The 26,806-nt window shown below is 45.2% G+C and overlaps 1 protein-coding gene across 1 annotated transcript in view; it reads left to right on the forward strand.

Annotated features, from left to right (window-relative positions):
- ppfia4 (PTPRF interacting protein alpha 4) overlaps positions 1–26,806 on the forward strand; it is an 846,733-nt gene that overhangs the window by 640,101 nt on the left and 179,826 nt on the right. The window contains exons 2-3 of the mRNA XM_070858909.1: positions 627–728; positions 16,394–16,558. Coding sequence (XP_070715010.1) covers positions 627–728; positions 16,394–16,558 — 267 coding nt within the window. The remainder of the gene's footprint in view (positions 1–626; positions 729–16,393; positions 16,559–26,806) is intronic.

A 26,806-nucleotide genomic window follows, 5' to 3' on the forward strand; every position in this document is an offset into this window, starting at 1 on the left:
TTACAACCTTCTTACTGCTTTCAAAAGCCTTAAAAAAAAGCTATATTTTTACTAGCTCTATCAACCCCATTCCTTTTCTTTCCTCCTGTTCAACATAACAGTGCAGGTTTTGTATTATTGATAATGATATGAATCTACCTTATTGGTGTCAAACTGTAATACAATTATCTACTTTTACACTCCCTTCACATGTACTTATGCAGTCCCATGCACTCTTGTGCCGTTGTGCACTCTTACTCACCTGCCAGGTTATAACCCCTCGGTTGCCGTATGTGGTTCCCATGTTACTAATGTTGAACTGAGGTCAGTGATCTAGGAGTGGCAGCTAGCTGTTCCTAAAATGGCTTTCCAGTGCAAAAACAGGAGTGTATTGATAATGGGGAGGCCTTTTTCTTTTTGGAAAAAACAGCAGACTTTATTTTTTCATGACCACGTTGGAGCATTCAACTTTTGCAGTTGTTAGTGATCTGTGTGGATTCTTGATAGAAGGAGCAAGTTTACCGAACTTCACCTGGAACAGATAATTCCTGACTCCAACATATATTTTTGATTTCCATTAAATGCTTGAATGTATTGTATTGAATTATTAGAAAACTGATGTGCCAATCTTCTGTTTCCTTTTGCAGGAGTTTGCCGCACTCACAAAGGAATTGAATGCCTGCAGGGAACAACTTTTGGAGAAAGAGGAGGAGATCTCTGAACTGAAAGCAGAGAGGAACAATACCAGAGTGAGTAGACCAATTGGATTTTACAGGATGAGTTGAAGGAATAACTGTTACGAGGTTCAACTTAAAAGGACATTGGCAGTAGTTTCAAACAGCAAGTCTGTGCAGAGGGAAGTACAACAGCATGGACCACTTGGCCCGAATGGCCTCTTTCTGTGTTGTACATTCTATGGGCTCAAGTTTCGGCCTGACTTGCTCCTATTTTTTTGGAGCAACTAGTTTAGAATGGAGCATCTTAGAAATTGCAATTCTCGGCATTTAGTTTGCTCCAGTTCTATTTCATTTTAGAACAGATTTTTTTTTCAAAAGGGAGCGTGTCCAGCCACTTACACCTGTTTTGCAAGTTTAGGCAGCGAAACCTTACTCAAAACTAACTTAGAATGGAATAAGTGTAGATCTTTGTACGCTCAGAAAAACCTTGCCTACACGTTAGAAATCAGACGTAGGGAACGAGGGGTGGGGGGGGGGCGAAGAGGGGTTTACAAGCATTAAACACTTCACTTTTACAAATAAAGAGCCATCATCAATAATCAAGGATAAATAAATCAATAAGTCAACCAATAAATCAATCAAAAAAATGTTTTTTAATTAAAAATAAAAAAAAATAAAAAAATTAACAAATCAAAAAAATTAAAAAAAATTAAAAAATCAATCAATAAATAAAAAATTACGTTTCTACTCACCTACTGCAGCACCGGGAGCCCTCCAACAGCGTGCTGGGAAGGCCCCCCCCAGAGATGCTGGTCAGGCGGGCCCGGTCACCGCCGCCGAAGCTGGGCTGCCGCGGAAGACTTCGGGCGGGGCCCGCCCCCAGCGAGATGCCGGGCGGGTGGGCCCGTCGCCGATAAGGTAAGAGGTGTCAGGCCACTCGGCCCGGGATGTGGACGACGTTCCTTCGGCCAGGGATAGGGTCGTCGCCTGGAGACAGGATGTGCTGGGAGGGCCAGGAGCTACTGCGCACGCGCGCAGCTGCCTGCACTGTTTTTGGCGCAGGGCTGTAGCTCCGCCCCCAGCAGCTCCTGCTGTGCCGTGCCGAGTTGGAAACGGGCCTACAGACATCGGAGAATCGCGAGGTAAGCATTCGGCGCAATTTCTGTTCTATAAATTAGCGGGCCTCTCCGATATGCGCTGTTCTAGCGGGGATCCGAAACTTGAACCCAATGTAACGTGTACGTGGCTGCTGTTATAAATGTATTGTATTGAGGATGAGCTAAGGTATTTTTCCATTTCCCCCAACTATGAAACCAAGCTTTAGGAGTTGAGCAGGAGCATGACAGTAGCGGCCTCTCCCACTGATTTTTCTTTCTCTCCCAGTATGCAAGTTTCTGAATTGCACTCAATACCTCCCAGAGCAGCTGGGATCAGGTGTTTGGTGGGTGATGTATTGTGTTGGTCTTCTGAAGCTCTGTAGTGCAGTATAGTTGTGTTCTCTAAGCTTTCCACCACTTCCCCCTTCTCATTTGCTGACGACAGTCTCAGGTTGTGGTAAAGTTCTGTGGATGCCAAGAACTCTTGAAATATTTCTTTCAAGCGATCATTCTCGATGTGCGAGTCTACAAGCTCCTTGACTTGGGAGGGAGACTTATCAAAGCCAAGCCCGATACTGTCTTCACTCAACATCGTACCTTCCAGTAGGCTCAGGATACTTCTTAAGAACAGAGACATTCCTGTTTTCCTCTCCAGCCCCTAATTACTCCCAAGCTTGAGGACAGCTTCCTTAACGCACACTGAAGATTAAACTTCAATCCTTCCTAGTCTGGGGATAGGGCAGGAAAATGGTGTTGAGGTCGTAGATCAACCATGATCTTATTAAATGAGCAGGCTCGAGGAGCCGTGTGGCCTACTCCTGCTCCTATTTCTAATGATCTTATGTTCTTGTGTATCACACTGAGCAGTGAATTTATCCACTGACCCCCTCGGTTAAAATGCAATGACAAAACATCTCTTTAAATGCTTTGGAGAAGTTCGTATTGTGACATGACCTGACCCCGGCAACCAAACTGGAGGAGTGTCAGGTGACCTTTCAAAGCTAACTGTTGTAGAACTTTGCCTGAAAATGCCTCAACATGTTGGCTTATAAACAAACTTTCTTTCTTGATCTCCAGTACAGCACCAATGATGACTGAAGATCAAACAGTAGTTATTCGGTCCTCCATCTGGTCAGACTTTGTACAACACAGCAACCGAGCACCCCATTTAATGGTTAGCTTTAGGTTTTGATAGTAACTCATCGATACTGGTTGTAACGTATTCTTAAAAAGTCCTTCATTTGTGCACTCATCTCCCAGTTTGCCACCCATTCATTGCTTTAAAATCAGCTCTTCTGAATTTGAGTACATTCATTTTATGATATTTTCTGGCCCATGACATGATGTTTGATCGATTCACTATTTGATTGGCGACACCCTGATGCATCCGTATCTTCTCATTTTCTCTACCTTGGGCTCATTACAGTGTACTAAGTAATGAATCGAGTATGCTCACTTCCCAAAAAAAACTGTAATGTGCTTAAAAACAAAAACGAAAACAAAACTTTTTTCAAGGCTGACAAACCTGTTGTGCATTTCCATAATTTCTGTTGTTAATTTTGGGACTCCTGCATCTTTAAACAAAAATTCTCCATCTTCTTGTCTTGTATCTTGTGTGCGCTTTTCTGTGCTTTTAACCAACTTGGGTGCCCAAGGAAGTTTGTCCACATCATCGAGCTGTTTCATGACAACATGACAGGTGAAGTGCTCTCAGACGGCACAACCACGGGCCCATTTGCCATCTCAAATGGAGTGAAACAAGGTTGTGTAGTCGCTCCAGTTCTGTTCAACCTATTCTTTACCTGCGTCTTGAACTATGCCATAAAAAACTTGGAGTTTGGGGTCTACCTGAAATATCGATTAGATGGTTCACTGTTCGACCTCCGCCGCCTTGCTGCAAAGACCATAGTACGGAAACGACTCATCCTAGAGGCACTCTTTGCTGACGACTGCGCCCTTATGGCACACAAGGAGAGTGATCTACAATTCATACTCAACAATTTTGCTGAGGCAACAGAATTGTTTGGCCTAACCATCAGCCTTAGTAAAACCGAGGTTCTCTATCAGCCTGCCCCTGGCATCACAGCACCTGCTCCCACATTCTTCATCGGCAGTATACAACTAAAGTCAGTGGACAGCTTCAAGTACCTTGGCAGCACCATATCAAGTGATAGGTCCTTGGACAAGGAGATTGATGCAAGAATCTGTAAAGCCAGCCAGGCACTTGGTCGCTTGCGCACTAAGGTTTTGAGTCACCACCACATCCGACTGTCAATTAAACTGTTGGTGTATCGAGCAGTCGTTCTCTCATCTCTCCTTTGTGGATGTGAGATCTGGACACCCTACAGGCATCACATCAAAAAGTTGGAAGCTTTCCATATGCGCAGTCTCAGATCTATACTCCACATCTGCTGGCAAGACCGGGTGTCAAACTTTGAAGCTCTGGAGAGAGCACAATCAACTAGCATTGAGGTGATGATCATGCGAGCCCAGTTCCGGTGGGCTGGACATGTCATCCGCATGGATGAGTCAAGGATCCCTCGTCAGCTTATTCACGGCGAGCTCTGTGAAGGTCGAAGACACCAGGGGTGCCCCCGGAAGCGCTACAAAGATTGCATCAAGGCTAACCTCCAGTACTGTGGCATCCGACCAAAGGACCTCGAGAATACAGCAGCTAATAAAATCCAGTGGCGAACTCTGATGAGGACTGCCTGCCAGACCTTCGAAGAAAGCCGATGTCAACGCCTGCGGGACACTAGAGATAGACGACATCAGGTGGCAGCACTGTCAGCATCAGGCACATCGAACTTCCCTTATCCGACTGCAAGAGACTATGTGCATCCAGAATTGGCCTATACAGCCACTTGAAGACAAATGCCATTGATGATTAGCACATCAACGTCTTTGTTGGATACGACAGACTACCAAGATATAAAAATATAAACTTGCTGTTGTTGCTAAGCCATTCCAACTAATCATAATCCACTAATAAAAACGTCATTGTTTTCAAGGAAGGGGCAAGAACAGTTTTTTTTTGTTTTCTATTCAAATTGAGTCATATTTTGCTTCATCTAAGATAACTCAACTTATGGATAGCTGTCAAGTTCTTAGAAATTAGAAACTAAGATCCATTTAATCTCCTCTTCCTTTCAGAATCTTCAAATGTTTTTTCATAAAACTTAATTCACTCCCCAGCTTTAATGATGTTGTCATTCAGTCAGTTATACTCCACTTCGTATTCCAACTGCCACTTTCAGCTTCCAGTACTAAATTTCTTATGATCAATTAATTAGTGTGACAGCCAACTTCATTTTCTTTTTACAAGATGGCCAGGTTTTTTCTTTAAATAAGCCTTTGATTTATTAAAGCGTCCCCATCCTTACCCTGGCTACTTACCTTTTCTAGCTCCTATTTACTTATGTGTTCCATCCCCTAATTTTTATTTTTGGCCATTTAAAATTTTTATATTCATTTTCCTTCTCTCTCCAGCTCTCCCTGGGCCAATTCCCAGTCAAAGGGGAAGGCCTGCTGCTGTGCCTTAGGCCTTATTATTTCTGACTCGACTGCTGGATTTGTTAGACTAACTTAACAGTGAGTCAATCTCCATTTATTTTCCTTCTCCCCTACCCTCCCCTCCCCCAGACTTTGGTGAAGATTTTTTACTGAGACGTGAGCCAGTATCAATCACTTGATGTATAGAGGCAGTCATAGGCTCAAATGCCCATCCTGCCATTCTCTGGTACAATGGATTGAAACATTTGTGCACTTTAACATGACTCTGTTCAACCCACCCCAATTCACATTTTCATCCATTTCACCTTCCTTTGACTACTCTTCAACTAATTGTTAAAGCCAGCTCCTTCACTCTTCCTTTCATCATCTTTTGTCAGCAGTGCCTTTAAACCAGATATCGCTGCTGATCTTTTGCTATTTGCCAGCCTTGTTTTCCAAAAATTAAATTCTTACGCAGTAGAGTTTGTTTATAATTTGGTCCATCACAATACATTTCAGTATGTCAAGAGCTGGATGATTGTACTGTATGTTAGATATATTAAATTGGAATCAGACAGAGTAGTCAAAGCTCGATCAGGATTAAAGGATAAAAAGCAATTGAAAGATAGCTTAATCAGTTTATTCGCCTGTGCGGTAAAGTATACTCTGGATCGGATCCAGAGAGGTAATGTCCTTCCTCTAGCTTTCTGATATTTATTCTATTCTATACCCTTTCCATCTTGATAATTCTGTTCTACCTACCACTCCCTCGCCCTCTGCCTAACCCTCTTCTGCCTGCCCCCTGCCTGCCCCCCTCTGCTTGCTCCTCTCTGTCTTGCACACACTTTTTTTTCTTATGCTCTCTCTATTTCTCTGTCTCTATCTCATGCTCTATCTCTGTTTCTTGCACGCTCTCTCTGTCTGACGTGCTGCTCTCTCTTTGTGTGCCTCTTTCCCTCTCTCCCTCTCCCCCTCCCTCTCTCTGTCTCTCTGCCTCTCTCCCTCTCTCTCTCTGCCTCTCAATCTCGCTCTGTGCCTCTCGCTCTATGCCTCTGGCTCTCGCTCTCTGGTTCTCGCTCTCTGGCTCTCACTCGCTCTCTGTCTCTCTCTCTCGCCCTGTCTCTCTCTCTCGCCCTGTCTCTCTCGCCCTGTCTCTCTCTCTCACCCTGTCTCTCTCTCTCTCGCCTTGTCTCTCTCTCTCTCGCCCTGTCTCTCTCTCTCGCCCTGTCTCTCTCTCTCGCCCTGTCTCTCTCTCTCGCTCTGGCTCTCTCTCTCGCTCTCTGGCTCTCTCTCTCGCGCTCTGGCTCTCTCTCTCTCTCTCTGGCTCTCTCTCTCTCTCTGTCGCTCTCTCTCTCTCTGTCTTGCTCTCTCTGGCTCTCTCTCTATGTCGCTCTCACTCTCTCTGGCTTTCGTTCTCTCTGGCTCTTGCTCTCGCTCTCGCTCTCTATGGCTTTCTGTCTTTTTTGGCATGTTCTCCCTCTGCTTTTGCTGCTGAGACTATGGCATGATGTTTTTCAGCTGCTTTGTCCAACATCAGATGTGCTAGCTTTGTGTTGCTATCTTTTTCCGCACAAAGAATGTCGCTGAAAGAGGTGATGCACAATTATATCTAAATAGTGTCATCTTTAAAGCAACTGGTTTTGCAGAAATTAAACAGTAACTAATGGCAAAACACCAATCATTATAAACAAACACTCAAATTCAAACAATCTTCAACAATTAGAAGTCACTTTACCTTTAGTTACCAAGCTATCCCAAGAATCAATCTGGTGCACTATGGAGGATAACGGATACTATGGAGCACAGCAGTGGTGAGAAAAGTGATAGGAAACTCAGGAAAGGACCAGAGAGTAAAAGAAGTAACAGAGCAGCTGCTAAATAAAATGGGGGGAATAGATACCATAAGCACACATTAAAAATAGACAAACTTGACCAAACCCCTTTACTACTTGAGTCTTGTGGGGGGAGTAGAGGGTGGAAAGGGAAGACGAATCCTCACGATAAAAAAAACTACAAATTGGGGTGACCTATATTAAACCAGGATGTCCCCTATGTAGCAACGAGAAGAATACCATATCAACATGAATACAAAAGCAAAATGCTGCAGATGCTGGAACCTGAAATAAAAACAGAAAATGCTGGAAATCTTAGCGGGTCAGGCAGCATCTATGGAGAGAAAACAGATGCTCTCTCCACCGATGCTACCTGACCCGCTGAGATTTCCAGCATTTTCTGACCATATCAACATGAACTTGGCCCAGTGAACAACAACATTTATATAGCACCTTGAGCATAGTAAAAAATCCTAAGGTGCTTCACATCAGTATTCTCAAACAAAATGTGACAATGGGCCACATCAAGAGATATTTGGACAGGAGACCAAAAGCTTGGTCAAAGAGGTAGGTTTTAAGGAGCGACTTAAAGGAGGTAGAGCGGCAAAAGAGCTTACGGGAGAGAATTCCAGAACTTGGGGCTCAAGCAGGTGAAGACATGGCTGCCAATGTTGGAATGAAGAACATCAGGGATGCTAAAGAGGTCAGAATTGGAGGAGAGCAAAGATCGTGGAGGGTTGTAGGGCTGGAGGTAATGAACAGTTAAGGCAGACAATCAGGATTTAGTCTGATTGGGCTATTATCCATAATATCTCCACCCAGGTGGAGCATAGAGACATGCCACCTGACACCGAAAGGCTTGGAGAGATTGATGCACAGCAAAAAGGGGCAGATCAATCCGGTGCCAACCAGAAATTTCTATTGGCAGCCATAACACACAGTGAAATGGCTTGGCTTGATCACAAGACCAAGGTGTGCTTCCGACCGCGGATCTGCTCCATCAGCAAGACACAGAAACATAGAAAATAGGTGCAGGAGCAGGCCATTCAGCCCTTCTAGCCTGCACCGCCATTCAATGAGTTCATGGCTGAACATGAAACTTCAGTACCCCCTTCCTGCTTTCACGCCATACCCCTTGATCCCCCGAGTAGTAAGGACTTCATCTAACTCCCTTTTGAATATATTTAGTGAATTGGCCTCAACTACTTTCTGTGGTAGAGAATTCCACAGGTTCACCACTCTCTGGGTGAAGAAGTTTCTCCTCATCTCGGTCCTAAATGGCTTACCCCTTATCCTTAGACTGTGACCCCTGGTTCTGGACTTCCCCAACATTGGGAACATTCTTCCTGCATCCAATCTGTCCAAACCCGTCAGAATTTTAAACATTTCTATGAGGTCCCCTCTCACTCTTCTGAACTCCAGTGAATACAAGCCCAGTTGATCCAGTCTTTCTTGATAGGTCAGTCCCACCATCCCGGGAATCAGTCTGGTGAATCTTCGCTGCACTCCCTCAATAGCAAGAATGTCCTTCCTCAAGTTAGGAGACCAAAACTGTACACAATACTCCAGGTGTGGCCTCACCAAGGCCCTGTACAACTGTAGCAACACCTCCCTGCCCCTGTACTCAAATCCCCTCGCTATGAAGGCCAACATGCCATTTGCTTTCTTAACCGCCTGCTGTACCTGCATGCCAACCTTCAATGACTGATGTACCATGACACCCAGGTCTCTTTGCACCTCCCCTTTTCCTAATCTGTCACCATTCAGATAATAGTCTGTCTCTCTGTTTTTACCACCAAAGTGGATAACCTCACATTTATCCACATTATACTTCATCTGCCACGCATTTGCCCACTCACCTAACCTATCCAAGTCACTCTGCAGCCTCATAGCATCCTCCTCGCAGCTCACACTGCCACCCAACTTAGTGTCATCCGCAAATTTGGAGATACTACATTTAATTCCCTCGTCTAAATCATTAATGTACAATGTAAACAGCTGGGGCCCCAGCACAGAACCCTGCGGTACCCCACTAGTCACTGCCTGCCATTCTGAAAAGTACCCATTTACTCCTACTCTTTGCTTCCTGTCTGACAACCAGTTCTCAATCCACGTCAGCACACTACCCCCAATCCCATGTGCTTTAACTTTGCACATTAATCTCCTGTGTGGGACCTTGTCGAAAGCCTTCTGAAAGTCCAAATATACCACATCAACTGGTACTCCTTTGTCCACTTTATTGGAAACATCCTCAAAAAATTCCAGAAGATTTGTCAAGCATGATCTCCCTTTCACAAATCCATGCTGACTTGGACCTATCATGTCACCATTTTCCAAATGCGCTGCTATGACATCCTTAATAATTGATTCCATCATTTTACCCACTACTGAGGTCAGGCTGACCGGTCTATAATTCCCTGCTTTCTCTCTCCCTCCTTTTTTAAAAAGTGGGGTTACATTGGCTACCCTCCACTCGATAGGAACTGATCCAGAGTCAATGGAATGTTGGAAAATGACTGTCAATGCATCCGCTATTTCCAAGGCCACCTCCTTAAGTACTCTGGAATGCAGTCCATCAGGCCCTGGGGATTTATCGGCCTTCAATCCCATCAATTTCCCCAACACAATTTCCCGACTAATAAAGATTTCCCTCAGTTCCTCCTCCTTACTAGACCCTCTGACCCCTTTTATATCCGGAAGGTTGTTTGTGTCCTCCTTAGTGAATACTGAACCAAAGTACTTGTTCAATTGGTCTGCCATTTCTTTGTTCCCCGTTATGACTTCCCCTGATTCTGACTGCAGGGGACCTACGTTTGCCTTTACTAACCTTTTTCTCTTTACATACCTATAGAAACTTTTGCAATCCGCCTTAATGTTCCCTGCAAGCTTCTTCTCGTACTCCATTTTCCCTGCCCTAATCAAACCCTTTGTCCTCCTCTGCTGAGTTCTAAATTTCTCCCAGTCCCCAGGTTCGCTGCTATTTCTGGCCAATTTGTATGCCACTTCCTTGACTTTAATACTATCCCTGATTTCCCTAGATAGCCACGGTTGAGCCACCTTCCCTTTTTTATTTTTACGCCAGACAGGAATGTACAATTGTTGTAATTCATCCATGCGGTCTCTAAATGTCTGCCATTGCCCATCCACAGTCAACCCCTTAAGTATCATTCGCCAATCTATCTTAGCCAATTCACGCCACATACCTTCAAAGTTACCCTTCTTTAAGTTCTGGACCATGGTCTCTGAATTAACTGTTTCATTCTCCATCCTAATGCAGAATTCCACCATATTATGGTCACTCTTCCCCAAGGGGCCTCGCACAATGAGATTGCTAATTAATCCTCTCTCATTACACAACACCCAGTCTAAGATGGCCTCCCCCCTAGTTGGTTCCTCGACATATTGGTCTCGAAAACCATCCCTTATGCACTCCAGGAAATCCTCCTCCACCGTATTGCTTCCAGTTTGGCTAGCCCAATCTATGTGCATATTAAAGTCACCCATTATAACTGCTGCACCTTTATTGCATGCACTCCTAATTTCCTGTTTGATGCCCTCCCCAACATCACTACTACTGTTTGGAGGTCTGTACACAATTCCCACTAACGATTTTTGCCCTTTCGTGTTCTGCAGCTCTACCCATATAGATTCCACATCATCCAAGCTAATGTCTTTCCTAACTATTGCATTAATCTCCTCTTTAACCAGCAATGCTACCCCACCTCCTTTTCCTTTTATTCTATCCTTCCTGAATGTTGAATACCCCTGGATGTTGAGTTCCCAGCCCTGATCATCCTGGAGCCACGTCTCCGTAATCCCAATCACATCATATTTGTTAACATCTATTTGCACAGTTAATTCATCCACCTTATTGCGGATACTCCTTGCATTAAGACACAAAGCCTTCAGGCTTGCTTTTTTAACACCCTTTGTCCTTTTACTGTACAGTGGCCCTTTTTGTTCTTTGCCTTGGGTTTCTCTGCCCTCCACTTTTCCTCATCTCTTTTCTGTCTTTTGCTTTTGCCTCATTTTTGTCTCCCTCTGTCTCCCTGCATAGGTTCCCATCCCCCTGCAATATTAGTTTAACTCCTCCCCAACAGCACTAGCAAACCCTCCCCCTAGGACATTGGTTCCAGTCCTGCCCAGGTGCAGACCGTCCGGTTTGTACTGGTCCCACCTCCCCCAGAACCGGCTCCAATGCCCCAAGAATTTGAATCCCTCCCTGCTGCACCACTGCTCAAGCCATGTATTCATCTGTGCTATCCTGCGATTGCTACTCTGACTAGCACGTGGCACTGGTAGCAATCCCGGATTACTACTTTTGAGGTCCTACTTTTTAATTTAGCTCCTTAAATTCTTTTCGTAGGACCTCATCCCTTTTTTTACCTATATCGTTGGTACCAATGTGCACCACGACAACTGGCTGTTCTCCCTCCCATTTCAGAATGTCCTGCACCCGCTCCGAGACATCCTTGACCCTTGCACCAGGGAGGCAACATACCATCCTGGAGTCTCGGTTGCGTCCGCAGAAACGCCTATCTATTCCCCTCACCATCGAATCCCCTATCACTATCGCGCTCCCAATCTTTTTCCTGCTCTCCTTTGCAGCAGAGCCACCTACGGTGCCATGAACTTGGCTGCTGCTGCCCTCCCCTGATGAGTCATCCTCCCCAACAGTACTCAAAGCAGTGTATCTGTTTTGCAGGGGGATGACCACAGGGGACCCCTGCACCATCTTTCTTGCACTGCTCTTCCTGCTGCTCTTCCATTCCCTATCTGGCTGTGGACCCTTCTCCTGCGGTAAGACCAACTCACTACACGTGATACTCACATCATTCTCAGCATCGTGGATGCTCCAGAGTGAATCCACCCTCAGCTCCAATTCCGCAACGCGGACCGTCAAGAGCTCGAGGCGGATACACTTCCCACACACGTAGCGCCCAGGGACACCGGAAGTGTCCCCGAGTTCCCACATGGTACAGGAGGAGCATATCACGTGACCGAGCTCTCCTGCCATGTCTTAACCTTAGATACCCTTAAATTGGTAATAACAATGCTACAGTTCACTTACTGATATAAAAAAGAAAAGAAAAGCTACTCACCAATCACCAGCCAATCACTTACCCCATTGGCTGTGACATCACTTTTTGATTACTTTCTACTTCTATTTTGCTTTCTCTCCCGCTGTAGCTGCACCGGTACGCTTTTGATAGGTCGCTCCCCTCTCACCAACTGCCGCTGGCTCTCGATCTCCCGCTGGGCTTTTGATAGGTCGCTCCCCTCTCACCAACTGCCTACTTCCACCTCTAACGTCGTCCAACTCCACCCCTGCCTTAGCTCATCTGCTGCTGAAATCCTAATCCATGCCTTTGTTACCTCTAGATTCAACTTTCCTGGTTGACCTCCCATCTTCCATCCTCCATAAACTTGAGCTCGTCCAAAACTCTGCTGCCCGTCTCCTAACTCGTACCAAGTCCAGCTCACCCTACACTTGCTAACCTACATTGCCTTCTAGTCCGGCAACGCCTCAATTTAAAAATTCTAATTCTTGTTTTTAAATCCCTCCAGGCCTCGCCCCTCCCTATCTCTGTAACCTCCTGCAACCCAACAGCCCTCCCAGAAATTCCTCCAATTCTGGCCACTTGCACATCCCGATTTTCATCGTTCCACCATTGGCAGCCGTGCCTTCAGCTGCCAAGGCCCTAAGCTCTGGAATTCTCTCCCTAAATCGTTCCGCCTCCCTACTTCCCTTTCCTCCTTTAAAACGCTTCTTAAAACCTTCCTCTTTGACCAAGCTTTTGGTAAGTCCACTCCAGGGACTTAAGCACATAAATCTAGGCTGACACTCCAGTGCAGTGCTGAGGGAGCACTGCACTGTCGGAGGTGCCGTCTTTTGGATGAGACATTAAACCGAGGCCCCAGCTGCACCTCTAGGGTGTCCTGGCCAATATTTATCCCTCAAACAGTATAACAAAAGCAGATTATCTGGTCATCATCACATTGCTTTTTGTGGAAGTTGCTTGTGCACAAATTGTTTCCCACATTACAACAATAACTACATTGTACATTCAGTGGCTGTAAAGTGCTTTGAGACGTCTGCTGGTCGTGAAAGGCGCTATATAAACATAGAAACATAGAACATAGAGACTTAGAAAATAGGAGCAGTAGTAGGCCATTCGGCCCTTCGAGTCTGCACCGCCATTCAATATGATCATGGCTGATCCTCTATCTCAACACCATATTCCCGCTTTTTCCCCATACCCCTTGATGCCTTTTGTTTCTCGAAATTTATCCATCTCTCTCTTAAATATGTTCAGTGACTTGGCCTTCAGAGCCTTCCATGGTAGAGAATTCCACTGGTTGACCATCCTCTGAGTGAAGAAATTTCTCCTCATCTCGGTCCTGGGGTTTCTTTGGCCAACGTGTTCACTCCCACAAAAAACAACCATGGGATGTTTAACTACATTAAAGGCGCTACATAAATGCAAGATGTTGTCGTTGTTGAGTGCCACAATGGAGGGCCACAAATAAGAGACGGGAGGAGGAAGGAATGCAGACATCGAAGGCCACGCAAGATGGGGTGGCGGGGGTGTGCGGGAGGAGGGGTGCAGTGTATCCGATTTGTCATCACAAAGTATGTAGTTGGTGCCGTTGAACAGGACAGGTGGAATATCTCCCTAAATAACCTTACCTTGTGACCCCGTCCCCCCAACCACTTCCGTCAAAAGCCTCCGTGGACGTGGCTTCGGTCTCTTACCCTCTACCATGTCAGTGTTGCTGAGAGGACAAGAGAAAGCTTGCTCTTCGACCTCTTTATGTTGCCTTGATCCCTTTGACCGGCTGCTGATGGGACCAAGTGTTACCCAGGATGTATTATCCTGTACAATTTCCCCTCATTCCTGCAGGATAGAAACATAGACATAAAAAAATTGGTGCAGGAGCAGGCCATTTGGCCCTTCGAGCCTGGACCTCCATTAAATATGATCATGGCTGATCATGCAACCCCAGTACTCCACCCCTGCCTTCTCTCCATTCCCCCTGATCCCTTTAGCCGTAAGGGCCACATCTAACTCCCTTTTGAATATGTCCAACGACCTGGACTCCACAGCGTTCTGTGGCAGAGAATTCCACAGGTTCACAACTCTCTTGGTGAAAAAATGTCTCCTCATCTCGGTCCTATATGGCTTACTCCTTATCCTTAGATGTGTCCCCTGGTTCTGAACTTCCCCAACATCGGGAATATTCTTCCTGCATCTAACCTGTCCAGTCCTGTCAGAATTTTATACATTTCTATGAGATCCCCTCTCATTCTTCTAAATTCCAGTGAGTATAAGCCTAGCCGATCCAGTCTTTTCTCATATGTCAGTCCTGCCATCTCGGGAATCGGTCTGGTGAACCTTCGCTGCACTCCCTCAATAGCAAGCACGTCCTTCCTCAGATTAGGAGACCAAAACTGTACACAATACTCAAGGTGTGGTCTCACCAAGGCCCTTACAACTGCAGCAAGACCTCCCTGCTCCTATACTCAAATCCCCTCGCTATGAAGGCCAGCATGCCATTTGCTTTCTTTACTGCCTGATGTACCTGCATGCCTACCTTCAATGATTGATGTGCCATGACACCCAGGTCTCGTTGCGCCTCCCCTTTTACTAATCTGTCGCCATTCAGATAATAATCTGCCTTCCTGTTTTTGCCACCAAAGTGGATAACCTCACACTTATCCACATTATACTGCATCTGCCATGCATTTGCCCATTCACCTAACCTGTCCAAGTCACCCTGCGGCCTCTTAGCATCCTCCTCGCAGCTCGCCCTGCCACCCAGTTTAGTGTCATCAGCAAACTTGGAGATATTACATTCAATTCCTTCGACTAAATCATTAATGTATATTGTAAATAGCTGGGATCCCAGCACTGAACCCTGCGGTACCCCACTAGTCACTGCCTGCCATTCTGAAAAGGACCCGTTTATTCCCACTCTTTGCTTCCTGTCTGCCAAACATTTCTCGATCCACGTCAATACATTGCCCTCAATACCATGTGCCTTAATTTTGCACACTAATTTCTTGTGTGGGTCCTTGTCAAAAGCCTTTTGAATGTCCAAATACACCACATCCACTGGTTCTCCCTTATCCACTCTACTAGTTACATCCTCAAAAAATTCTGGAAGATTTGTCAAGCATGTCTAGAAAATTGGTGCAGGAATAGGCCATTCGGCCCTTCGACCCTGCACCACCAGTCAATGTGATCATGGCTGATCATGCAACTTCAGTACCCCATTCCTGCTTTCTCTCCATACCCCTTGATCCCTTTAGCCGTAAGGGCCACATCTAACTTCCTTTTGAATATATCCAATGAACTGGCCTCAACAACTTTCTGTGGTAGAGAATGCCACAGGTTCACAATTCTCTGAGTGAAGAGGTTTCTCCTCATCTCGGTCCTAAATGGCTTACCCCTTATCCTTTGACTGTGACCCCTGGTTCTGGACTTCCCCAACATTGGGAACATTCTTCCTGCATCTACACTGTCCAATCCTGTCAGAATTTTATATGTTTCTGTGAGATCCACTCTCATTCTTCTAAATTCCAGTGAATATAAGCCTAGTCGATCCAGTCTTTCTTCGTATGTTAGTCCTGCCGTCCCGGGAATCAATCTGGTGAACCTTCGCTGCACTTCCTCAATAGCAAGAATGTCCTTCCTCAGATTAGGAGACCAAAACTGAACACACTATTCAAGGTGTGGCCTCACCAAGCCCCTGTACAACTGCAGTAAGACCTCCCTGTTCCTATACTCAATTCCTTTCGCTATGAAGGCCAACATGCCATTTGCCGCCTTCACCGCCTGCTGTACCTGCATGCCAACTTTCAATGACTGATGTACCATGACACCCAGGTCTCGTTGCACTGCCCCTTTTCCTAATCTGTCACCATTCAGTTAATATTCTGCCTTCATGTTTTTGCCACCAAAGTGGATAACCTTACACTTATCGACATTATTATGCATCTGCCATGCAAGTCTTTCTTTTTCTTAAGCTGTCCTAATGTCTCCTTATGTGGCTCAGTCTCAGATTTTGTTTGATAACTCTCCTGTGAAACGTCTTGGGACGTTTTACTATATTAAAGGTCCTATATAAATGCAAGTTGTTGTCACCAATACATTCATTCAAAATCATATTCTTGAACACATGAAAAGGATGTCTAGCACATGCTGGGAAGTTTGTGCTGTTAATTTAAATGTGGAACCGCTTGGTTTTGATGAACCTGATAAAATAGTGAAGTAAAACCCAACTAACTTACGATACCATGTTTATTCAACAGCTATTACTTGAGCATCTGGAGTGCCTTGTGTCGAGACATGAGCGATCGCTGCGAATGACTGTGGTGAAGCGACAATCGCAATCTCCATCAGGAGTTTCCAGTGAAGTGGAGGTTTTGAAGGCACTGAAATCATTATTTGAACATCATAAAGCTTTGGATGAAAAGGTGAGAAGGTAATTGGTGGGACAGGGAAACAAAAATTATGACTGAGGATCACATTTGTGGCTTTGTGAACTCAAAATGTATGATAAAAAGCAAGGTCAGATTAGCATCCAATTCATTAGAACCACGATCAGAGATCTGCTCGGAAACTCTGCTGAAACTTTTTATAAAAGTGAATCGGTTATATAAGAACATAGGAAATATGAGCTGGAGTAGGCCATTTGGCCCTTCGAGCCTGCTCCACAATTCAACAAGATCATGGCTGATGATCTACCTCAACTCCTCCTTTTTTATTGGTTCCTTGGATATGGGCGTCGCTGGCAAGGCCAGCATTTATTACTCATTCCTAATTGCCCTCGAGAAGGTGGTGGTGAGCCGCCTTCTTGAACCACTGCAGTCCATGTGATGACAGTGCTGTTACAGAGGGAGTTCCAGGATTTTGACCCAGCAACGATGAAGGAATGGCGACATATTTCCAAGCCAGGATGGTGTGTGACTTGGAGGGGAACTTGCAAGTGAAGGTGTTCCCATGCGCCTAGTGCCCTGGTCCTTCTAGAGGTCACGGGTGTTGCCGAAGAGGCATTGGCGAGTTGCTGCAGTGCATCTTGTAGATGGTACACACTGCAGATTTATTGTGCCAGTGGTGGACGAAGTGAATGTTTAAGGTGGTAAATGGGGTGTCAATCAAGTGGGCTGCTTTGACCTTCCCACACTATCCCCGCATCCCTTAATTCCCTTTGTTCCCAAAAATGTATCAACCTCTGTCTTGAATATACTCAACGATTGAGCAACCATAGTTCTCTGCGTAGAGAATTCCAAAGATTCACAACTCTTTCAGTTGAAGAAATTTCTCCTCATATCAGTCCTAAATGGTCGACCTCGTAGTCTGAGACCGTGTCCCCGTGTTCTAGATTCCCCAGCCAGGGGAAACATTTTCTCAGCATTCACCCTGTCAAGCCCCTTAAGGATGTTATATGTTTCAATTAGATCACCTCCCATTCTTCTGAGCTCTAGGGAATATAAGACTAGTCTACTCAAACTCTCATCGGGCAATCTGCTCATCCCAGGAAACAGTCTCATGAGCCTTCGTTGCATTCATTCTTAGGCCAGTATGTCTTTCCTTAGGCAAGGAGATTAGAAATGTACACAGTACTCCAGGTGTGGCCTCACCAATGCCTTGTATAATTGTAGTAAGATTTCTTTACTCTTACACTCTAATCCCTTTGTAACAAAAGATAACATATCATTTGCTTTCCTAATTGCTTGCTGTAAGTGCATGTTAACTTTCTGTGATTCATGTACAAGGACACACAGGTCCCTCCAAATGCAAACTTATCTCAGTCTCTCATCATTCAAATAATATTCTGCTTTCTTGTTTTTCTTACCGAAGTGGATAACTTCACACTTTGTCACATTGTATTCCATTTGCCATGTTCTTGCCCACTCAGTCAACCTGTCTATATCTCTCTGCAGCCTCTTTGCGTCCTCCTCACGACTTACTTTTCCACCTAACTTTGTATCCCTTTGTAACTCCTTCTCCAACGCCTCTCCACCATCATCCAGCTGGGTGGTTCCATTCTTATCTATCAAATCGTAGCCAGATTACGGTTGCAACGATTTCACTTCCCACTCCCGCACCGTTACCTCTGGTGTCCCCCAAGGATCTGTCCTTGGCCCCCTCCTATTTTTCATCTACCTGTTGCCCCTTGGCGACATCATCTGAAAACACAGCTTCAGTTTTCACATGTACGCTGATGACATCCAGCTCTACCTAACCATCACTTCTCTCGACCCCTCCTCGGACTCTAAATCCAGTTCTGGATGAGCAGAAATTTTCTCAAATTGAATATTGACAAGACAGAAGCCATTGTTTTTGGTCCCCACCACAAACTCCGTTCCATAGCCACTGACGCCATCCCTCTCCAAATTCTGTCTGAGGCTGAACCAGACTGTTTGCAATCTTTGTGTCATATTTGACTCTGAAATGAGCTTTCGACCACATATCTGCAGCATAACTAAGACTGCCTATTTCCACCTCCGTAACATCACCCATCTCTGCCATTGCCTTAGCTCATCCGCCGCTGAAGCTCTCAGCCATGCCTTTGTTACTTCTAGACTTGACTATTTCAACGCACTCCTGGCTGGCCTCCCACATTCTACCATACCCTACGTAAACTAGAGATGATCCAAAACTTGGCTGCCTATGTCCCAACTCGCACCAAGTCCCGCTCACCCATTACCCCTGTACTCGCTGACCTACATTGGCTCCCCGTGAAGTAACACCTTGATTTAAAAATTCTCATCCTCGTTTTCAAATCCCTCCATGGCCTCATCCCTTCCTATCTCTATAATCTGCTCCAGCCCCACAACCTTCCGAGATTTCTGCGTTCCTTTAATTCTGCCCTCTTGAGCATCCCGGATTATAATCACTCAACCGTTGGTGGCTGGTACCTTCTGTTGTCTAAGCCCTAATCTCTGGAATTCCCTGCCTAACCCTTTCCGCCTCGCTACCTCTCTTTCCTCATTCAAGATGCTCCTTAAAACCTACCTCTTTTACCAAACTTTTGGTCACCTGTCCTAATCTCTCCTTATGCGGCTCAGTGTCAATTGTTTTTATCTCAACATACTCCTGTGAAGCGCCTTGGGACGTTTCACTATGTTAAAAACACTATATAAATACAAGTTGTTGTTGTATCATCAGCAAACTTGGATACATTACACTCAGTCCCTTCATCTAAGACATTGACATAGATTGTAAATAGCTGAGGTGCAAGCACTGATCCTTGCGGTACCCCGCTAGTTACAGCCTGCCAACCTTAAAAAGTCCTGTTTATTCCTACTTTTGGTTTTCTGTCCATTAACCAATCCTCAATCCATGCTAATATATTATCTCCAATCTCGAGTCCCAATTTTGCATAATAACATCTTATGTGACACCTTATCAAATGCTTTTTGAAAATCCAAATACATTACATCAACTGGTTCACCCTTATCCATCCTACTAGTTGCATCTTGAAAAAACACTAACAGATCTGTCAAACACAATTTCCCTTTCATCAAACCATGTTGATTCTGCTCAATCATATTTCAATTTTCTAAGTGCCCTGTTACCACGACGCTAATAATAGATTTTAGCAATTTGCCCTCTAATCCATTTTGCTTCCAACATAAGTGCTTTGGCCATGGGAATACGTTATTCTGTTATGGAAGTCAAACAGTGTACTTAAAATATTTCAGGTGATGCTTCTTTAAATGCTTGAGGTCAGATTACAGTTACCCATTTACTTGAGACCTGAACTGGAATTGGAACTGACCACCAAAGTCACAATGTGATTGACAATCACTGCATGTAACTGAGTTTTGACTGAGTATGTCCAAATGCTGAGAGATGGGAACGCCTGACATTCTCATTAAATGTTAAAGCTTTGCTTGTAGCTCTGAAGGCATCAATGGTTCCAGGAATGAGGGACTTCAGTTACGTGGATAGATTGGAGAAGTTGGGGTGGTGGTTCTGAGAGTAAAGAAGATTGAGAGGAGATTTGACAGAGGTGTTCAAAATCATGAGGGGTCTAGACAGAGTGGATAGAGAGAAACTGTTCACATTGGCGGGAGGGTCGAGAACCAGAAGACACAGACTTAAGGTGATTGGCAGAAGAACCAAAGACGACGTGAGGAAAAACTTTTATACGCAGCAGGTGGTTAGGATCTGGAATGCACTGTTTGAAAGGGTGGTGGAAACAGATTCAATTGTGGCTTTCAAAAGGGAATTGGATAAGTACTTGAAAGAAAATAATTTGCAGGGCTGCAGGGAAAGGGTGGGGAAATGGGACTAGCTGAAGTGCTCTTGCAGAGAGCTGGCACGGGCTGAATGACCTCCTTCTGTGCTGTAACCAATCTATGATTCAATCACTGAAATAATGAAGACTTATAAATTGAATATTTGTTATTTGACAGATACCAAGTGGAATTGTGTTTATTTCTTTGCTGCAATTTTCATTATGTGTGATCTGCTGTTAATCCATTTTGCATCCAACTTAAATGCTGTGCCATGGGAATACTGTATTCTGTTGTGGTACTCCTCTGCATATGAATGAGAATAAACAATGTTGCATAAAAGCAAAATGGATGCTCTAAGTGCTGGCCTAGAATAATGGGATTTAATAACCAATTCCTCAGATTGCCTCCATTATCAAAGAATCATGATTATAGACTCACTGGGAAACTCCTGTTAAAAAGGGATTTTGTTCTAGGACTGTAAACTGTAATTGAAATACTTTGGGTGATGGCTTTTTAAATACTGCTGTCGCCCATTTACTAGAATTGTGAATTGTGACTGACCATCAAAATCTCTGTGGTTGACAGCCCACAGGTGCGACTTTGCTTTTTACCCAACCACCTGTGGCTAATTTCTGGGATAGATAGATTGCAAGCCATATAGATTGGCTTTGTCGGGAATTTCACCCAATCTATTGGGAATGTGAGCCAATCCAAAGTCAGCTACTCTCCTACAGGGAGATAACTGGTTCAGATTCTACTGGCACAATGTGAGGAATAATATTCTTACATAAATTGAAGTTTATTTGCAGGGCTTTGAATTACTCATCTGTAAATTAAGTTGACGACAGTACATTTTTAAATTTGCATCTACATAAACAAATGTAGAGGTGTCGGTGTAAACCGAGTGTACAACTATTTTCCCTCTATAGTTTGAAAGGTCGTATTGCTGGATTTCAGATATCTTATATTGCAAACCTTTTTTGTAAGTAACAGTGTATTTTTAATTCAATCAGTGAAATAAACTATATTTAGTTCCATCACAATTTGCTTGCACGTTAAAGAGGCCATTTGGCCTATTATGTCTGTGCTAGCTTTATGCTAGAGCAGTCCAAAACCAATCCTACTATGCTCTCTGCCCATATCTCTGGTTTCAAATAATTATCCAGTTTTCCCTTAAAGACACATGGTCTCTGCATCAGCTCTTCCCTGTTGCAGAGTTTTGCATGCCCAGTATAAAGGCATTTCTCCTAACCTCTCTCTCTTCGTTTTAAATTGATGAACCCTCATTATCTGATTCCCCAACCAGAGAAAATAGTCTTTCCCTATTCACATTATTAAAACCTTTGTGTAATTAAAAAAAAACTCTATTAAATTTCCTCTTGGCGTTCCCTGCTACCAGTGGAAATAGTCTTCGGGGGGGCGAAATTCGGGTACTTTGCATCTCCTGCTAGCTCCCATGAGAGGGCGCTAACGAGGCCAAAATGAGTTTTTGCCTGCGCGCAGCGAGAACAGCGCTCCCCCACTAAATTGGGCAGGGATTTTGCGGCGGCGGTAACCGTCAATACCCCATTCGGCTGCACCTGGCGATGATGATGTCATTGCCGTGCACAATGTCCCGTTACTGCCCCGGAAGCTAAATTCAGTTGCGTCCCCTATGTTCCCACCTGGCGCTGGCAACGACAGTTTCAGCTGTCGAGTTTCAGTTGGGAGTCGGCCGGAGGAGCGCTATTCAAATACGCCATGTTTTCAGCTTACTTCCACATAGACAGGCAGGCTTTTTGACAGATTTCAGCGATTTTCAGTTGAAGGAGTGTTCTGGCTGTTAAACATTCCTGTCTTTCATTGAGGGCAGATTTGAAATGACAACATTTATATGGTTTCATGGGGCTGTGTTGACACTCGACCTCCTGCTCCGACGTCATCGTCGGAGGCAACTTTGGCAGAGAGAAAGGCAGGATGAATGACTGTGAAATGTCATCAGAGGGCGGAGGTCCAACAGGGCTGTCAACAGGAGACCTGACCCTCTCAGGGTATTCCGGCAGCAGTTCTCCTACATCAATTTTACTGCGGAGCAGTGTGCTTGAAGGTTGCGCTTCAGTAAGGACGTGGTCACAGAGCTCTGCCACCTCTTACAACCAGTCCTCGAACCTCAGACCAGGGTGAGAATGGCTCTCTCAGTGGCAGTCAAGGTCACCATCGCGCTCAATTTCTTCGCCAGCGAATCCTTCCAGTGTGCAACAGGAGACATCTCCAACATCTCCTAGTTTATCGTCCATTGCACCATCTGCGAGGTCACAGATGCTCTCTACAGAAGGAGAAGGGACTACATTTCCTTCCCCATGCCCATAGAGAAGCAGCTGAAGCATGCATGTGGCTTTGCCAGGATAGCAGGCATCCCCATGGTGCAGGGCGCCATTGACGGCACCCACGACGCTTTACGGCACCGCATATCAATCCTGACATATTCCGTAACCTCAAAGGCTTCCACTCACTTAATAGTGTGTGGCCACACACGCTGAATCCTCACCGTCAATGCCCGCTATCCTGGCAGCAGCCACGATGCATTCATCCTGCGCCAGACCGGTGTGCCAGCTCTCTTCCAGCCACCACATCAAGCTTGCAGCTGGTTGGTCGGAGACAAGGGCTATCCGTTTTCCACCTGGCTCATGACTACCATCTACAACCCCAATACTCCTGCCCAGTACTGAGAGCCATGCCGCCACCAGGAACATCATTGAGCAGACCATTGGAGTGCTCAAGCAATGGTTCTGCTGCTTTGACCGCTCGGGAGGAGTCCTCCAGTACTCGGCTGAGCGGGTGTCCCTTTTCGTCGTCGTTTGCTGCATGCTGCACAACTTGGCCATCATGAGGGTGCAGCAATTACCACCTTCCACCACCTCTGGAGGAAGAGGAGGAGCAAGAGGAGGATGAGGAGGGGCAGCAACGGAGGAGGCAGCCACTCAATCACGATTCTCCAAGGGCGGTCCGCGACCATCTCATCAGACTTCGGTTCCAGTGAATTCCATCCCACTTCCCGGTTCCTCTTCAAGTCCCCATCAGCACATTCATTTCCCCTTCGATACCACAGTCCCAGAACTGAAATGAGAGACACCACCAAAGATACAACATTCCCATTAAAATTTATCTCATAACACTTAACAGCATCATAAACAACAAATATATTTAACAATCACCCTTGTGCAATTCCTTATATCCCCTCTTGACACTCGGTTTAACTATTCCAGAGCGCCTCCGCAGTGTGTCCCCTGTGGCTGCAACAAGACTGGTGGAAGGCTTCTGAGTGTTGGAGCCAGACTGCAGATGGCCTTGCAGGACGCCCGCTCGATCAGTTCTGGGCCTAGAAGGCCCGGCTGTAGACTACACTACCTCAGGCTGGGCGGCAGCAGTCTGGGCTGTCTGGGTGACAGGCAGCGACAAGTTCAATGGTGGAGTGGCAGTGGTAGGATCAGGAATGCTGTAATCCTGAGAGAGGACAGCAGGTTCCTGCTCCACTGACCTACTGCCACTCCCTCGGGGCAGCACCTTAGCATCCCCACCAATCTGCTGGAGCACAGATTGATGGCCTGCTGCAACACCATGAGATCCCTGGTCGACTGGTAGATCCAGCGGCGATGGCAGCAGTCAGAGCCCACATGGCAGCCAGCTGAGACTGCATGACAGCTGTCTGAGCTTTGATGCCACCAACCATTGTCTGCATTACAGCAGTAAGACGTTGCGTTGCTTCCACTTGTGCTGCAATGGAAGCTGCCACATTGCCCATGACATGCGTCATGAGGTCTGGATCCGCACGGTCTCTCTGGGAGTCTAGCATTGTCTGCAGATTGGAAATGTTGGACTCCATGGTGTGCGCAGAGCTCTGTGCAATGTTGGAGGGGATATTCTCTATGCTCTTTATCAAAGCAAAGAGTTTCTCGGGCACTCTTGCCATTGCACCTATCATGTTGGAGTGCATGGCCATCAACCTTCTTGTGAACGGTTCTACATCGAGGTCCTCATCTGAGTCCTGTGCAGCAGAACTCGTGTGAATTCTCCTTCTGGGGAGCTGGCTCTCATTGTACCCTTTCCCCTTGATCTCGCTAGGCCCTGGTGCATCACCCAGTGCAGACCCCTTTGCTAAGCTAACCTCCAAGGACTGCATAGTGCCAGTCTCTGAGCTGGTGCCTGAAGGTGAGAGATGCAATGATGCAGTGCTTGGGTCCTCCTCCTCCTCTTCTCCCTCCTCGGTGTGATGGGGGGTTCAGGTACAGGCTGTACATCTGCTAGCTGATTATCTCAAAGCATAAATGTCACAAGACTTACATTAAGGTGAGGGCAGAGGGGCAGGAATGGAGCAAGAAAGGCAGACAGTATAAGGAGCTGGAAAGTGATAAAACCTTCACGTGTGACGGCGGAGTGGGATGAGAAAAGGAGAAGAAATAAAGATATCGTTGCCCCCAGTGGCGTCGACGTCTCCGCCAGCCACTGTACCCATCATCTGCAGGCCAATGAGCCACAACACTCGCTCCTCCTGCAGTTGAGCTTCACCCCTGCTAGTCCTCTGCTGCTCCCTCCGATTATGTGCTGTTTTGTCCTGCAAAAGATAGGAACTTTTGTGAGTAAGAGTCCAGCTATGTATGTGGGAGATATGCCTGCCATCATTGAATAACAGTGAATGTAGGCAAGGTGTGAGATGAGGATGCGAGTTTGACTAGCTGCACATGTTTGGTAATTGAGTGGCGGGGGAGTGGTGGTTTGCTCAGTGTGCACAGACAGAGTTTCAGAGGCTGGTATGTAGGAGGTGTGAAAGCATGTACTCACCTTGACCACCCGACTGAGGTTGTTGAACTTCTTCTGGCACCGTGAGAGGGTTTGATCGACTTCAGTGCTGGCTGACACCTCCTCCCTGCAGTGCCCCACTGAGATCATTAGTGCCTCATTTACCACCCCCCTTCCTTCCTGGGGCACTAAAGCCCAATTTAGCAGAAGTTAGCAATCGTTTGCGCCTGGCACTAACTTTTCAAAATGTTAAGAGTTAGCACCCCAAATGGGGCGCCATCGAATTCCATCCCCGGTATTTCAAGTCTCTCCTCATAACTATAGTGTCCCATTCTCAGGATTATCCTGGTAAATCTATGCTGTAGAGCATATACAGGTCATTCTCTACAGTCAAACTCTGCAGCTTTAATGTCTTTTCTATAAAATGGCACCTGAAACTGCACACAGTGCTCTAGTGTTTTGTAGAGATTAATAATTATCTTTACCTCGTGTACTCTATGGCACTATTTATAAAACCCAAATATTGTTGGCTATTTTTAATGATTTTAAGTAGCACTTTAAGGCAATTATGCATTTGGACTTCCAGATCTCGCCATTCATCCACGCACTTCAACATCTATCCATGCCCAACAGACTCGTTTCTCTCAGAGGCAACATTTCTATTCAAGATTGGCCTTGGACTGATTTGAGTGTTCTCTTTAACGAAAGCTGCTGTGATCTTTTAATTTACTGGATTAAAAAGAGGATAATTGTTTTTTTATACAGGTCATTTTCACAGTTCTGACTACTGGTTCAAAATGGGGCAATATAAAATAATATATTTTAGAAGTAAAAATAATCATAGGAAATACACCTTAAAGGATAACATTTTCAAGGAGAGAAGAACAGAGGGACCTTGATGTGCAGATGCATAGATCATTCCAAGTGACAGCGCAAATCGATAAGGCTGTAAAAGAGGCAAAGTGAATCCTCAGTTTTGCATTTAGAAGCATAGAGTACACAATCAACGAGGCAACTGTTGGAGTATTGCATACAGTTGTGGCCACCCGATTATAGGAAGCGTGTAAAAGTAATGGAAGCACAGAGTCAATAAGGTATTGCCAGATATAAGTAATCACAGTTGTGACAAAAGATTTGAGAAGTTGGGGCTTTTTAAACTAGAGCTGAGAAAGTTTATGGATAGTCTGATGCAGGTCTTTAAGGTTATACAGTTATGATTAGGTAAATAATAATTATTTCCATTGATCAGTCAGATGGTAACAAGAGAACACCATTTGAAGATAATCACTAAGAATTAAAGGACAGATTTCTCTGCCACAAACTGTTGAAGCAAAATCCATAACTTATTTAAATGGAACATAGTGATTTGAAAAAGAGAAATGTTAAAGAGTATGGGGAGTGCAGGAGAGACCATTTAAATTAGCTGGCACATCTGGTGAGAATTGAGGACAAAAAATCAATGTGCTGAATGGCCTATTTTCTGCACTGCGACATTCTGTGATGCTGAGTTGCAATGGACTGAATGGCAATATTTTCTGTAATGTTACTTCCTTAAACCCCTCAATATTGTCATTCTTTAAAATGAATTCCTAAACTCAATAACTAAGAACAGTCTACCTAATTCTGTCAAACTGTGTGTGTATTCTAGTGCTTATAAAAAGTTCAAATCATAAATATGTCCATTAAATTTAATTAAAA

The sequence above is a fragment of the Pristiophorus japonicus genome, chromosome 17 (assembly GCF_044704955.1).
Source record: "Pristiophorus japonicus isolate sPriJap1 chromosome 17, sPriJap1.hap1, whole genome shotgun sequence".
NCBI classification, from domain to species: domain Eukaryota; kingdom Metazoa; phylum Chordata; class Chondrichthyes; family Pristiophoridae; genus Pristiophorus; species Pristiophorus japonicus.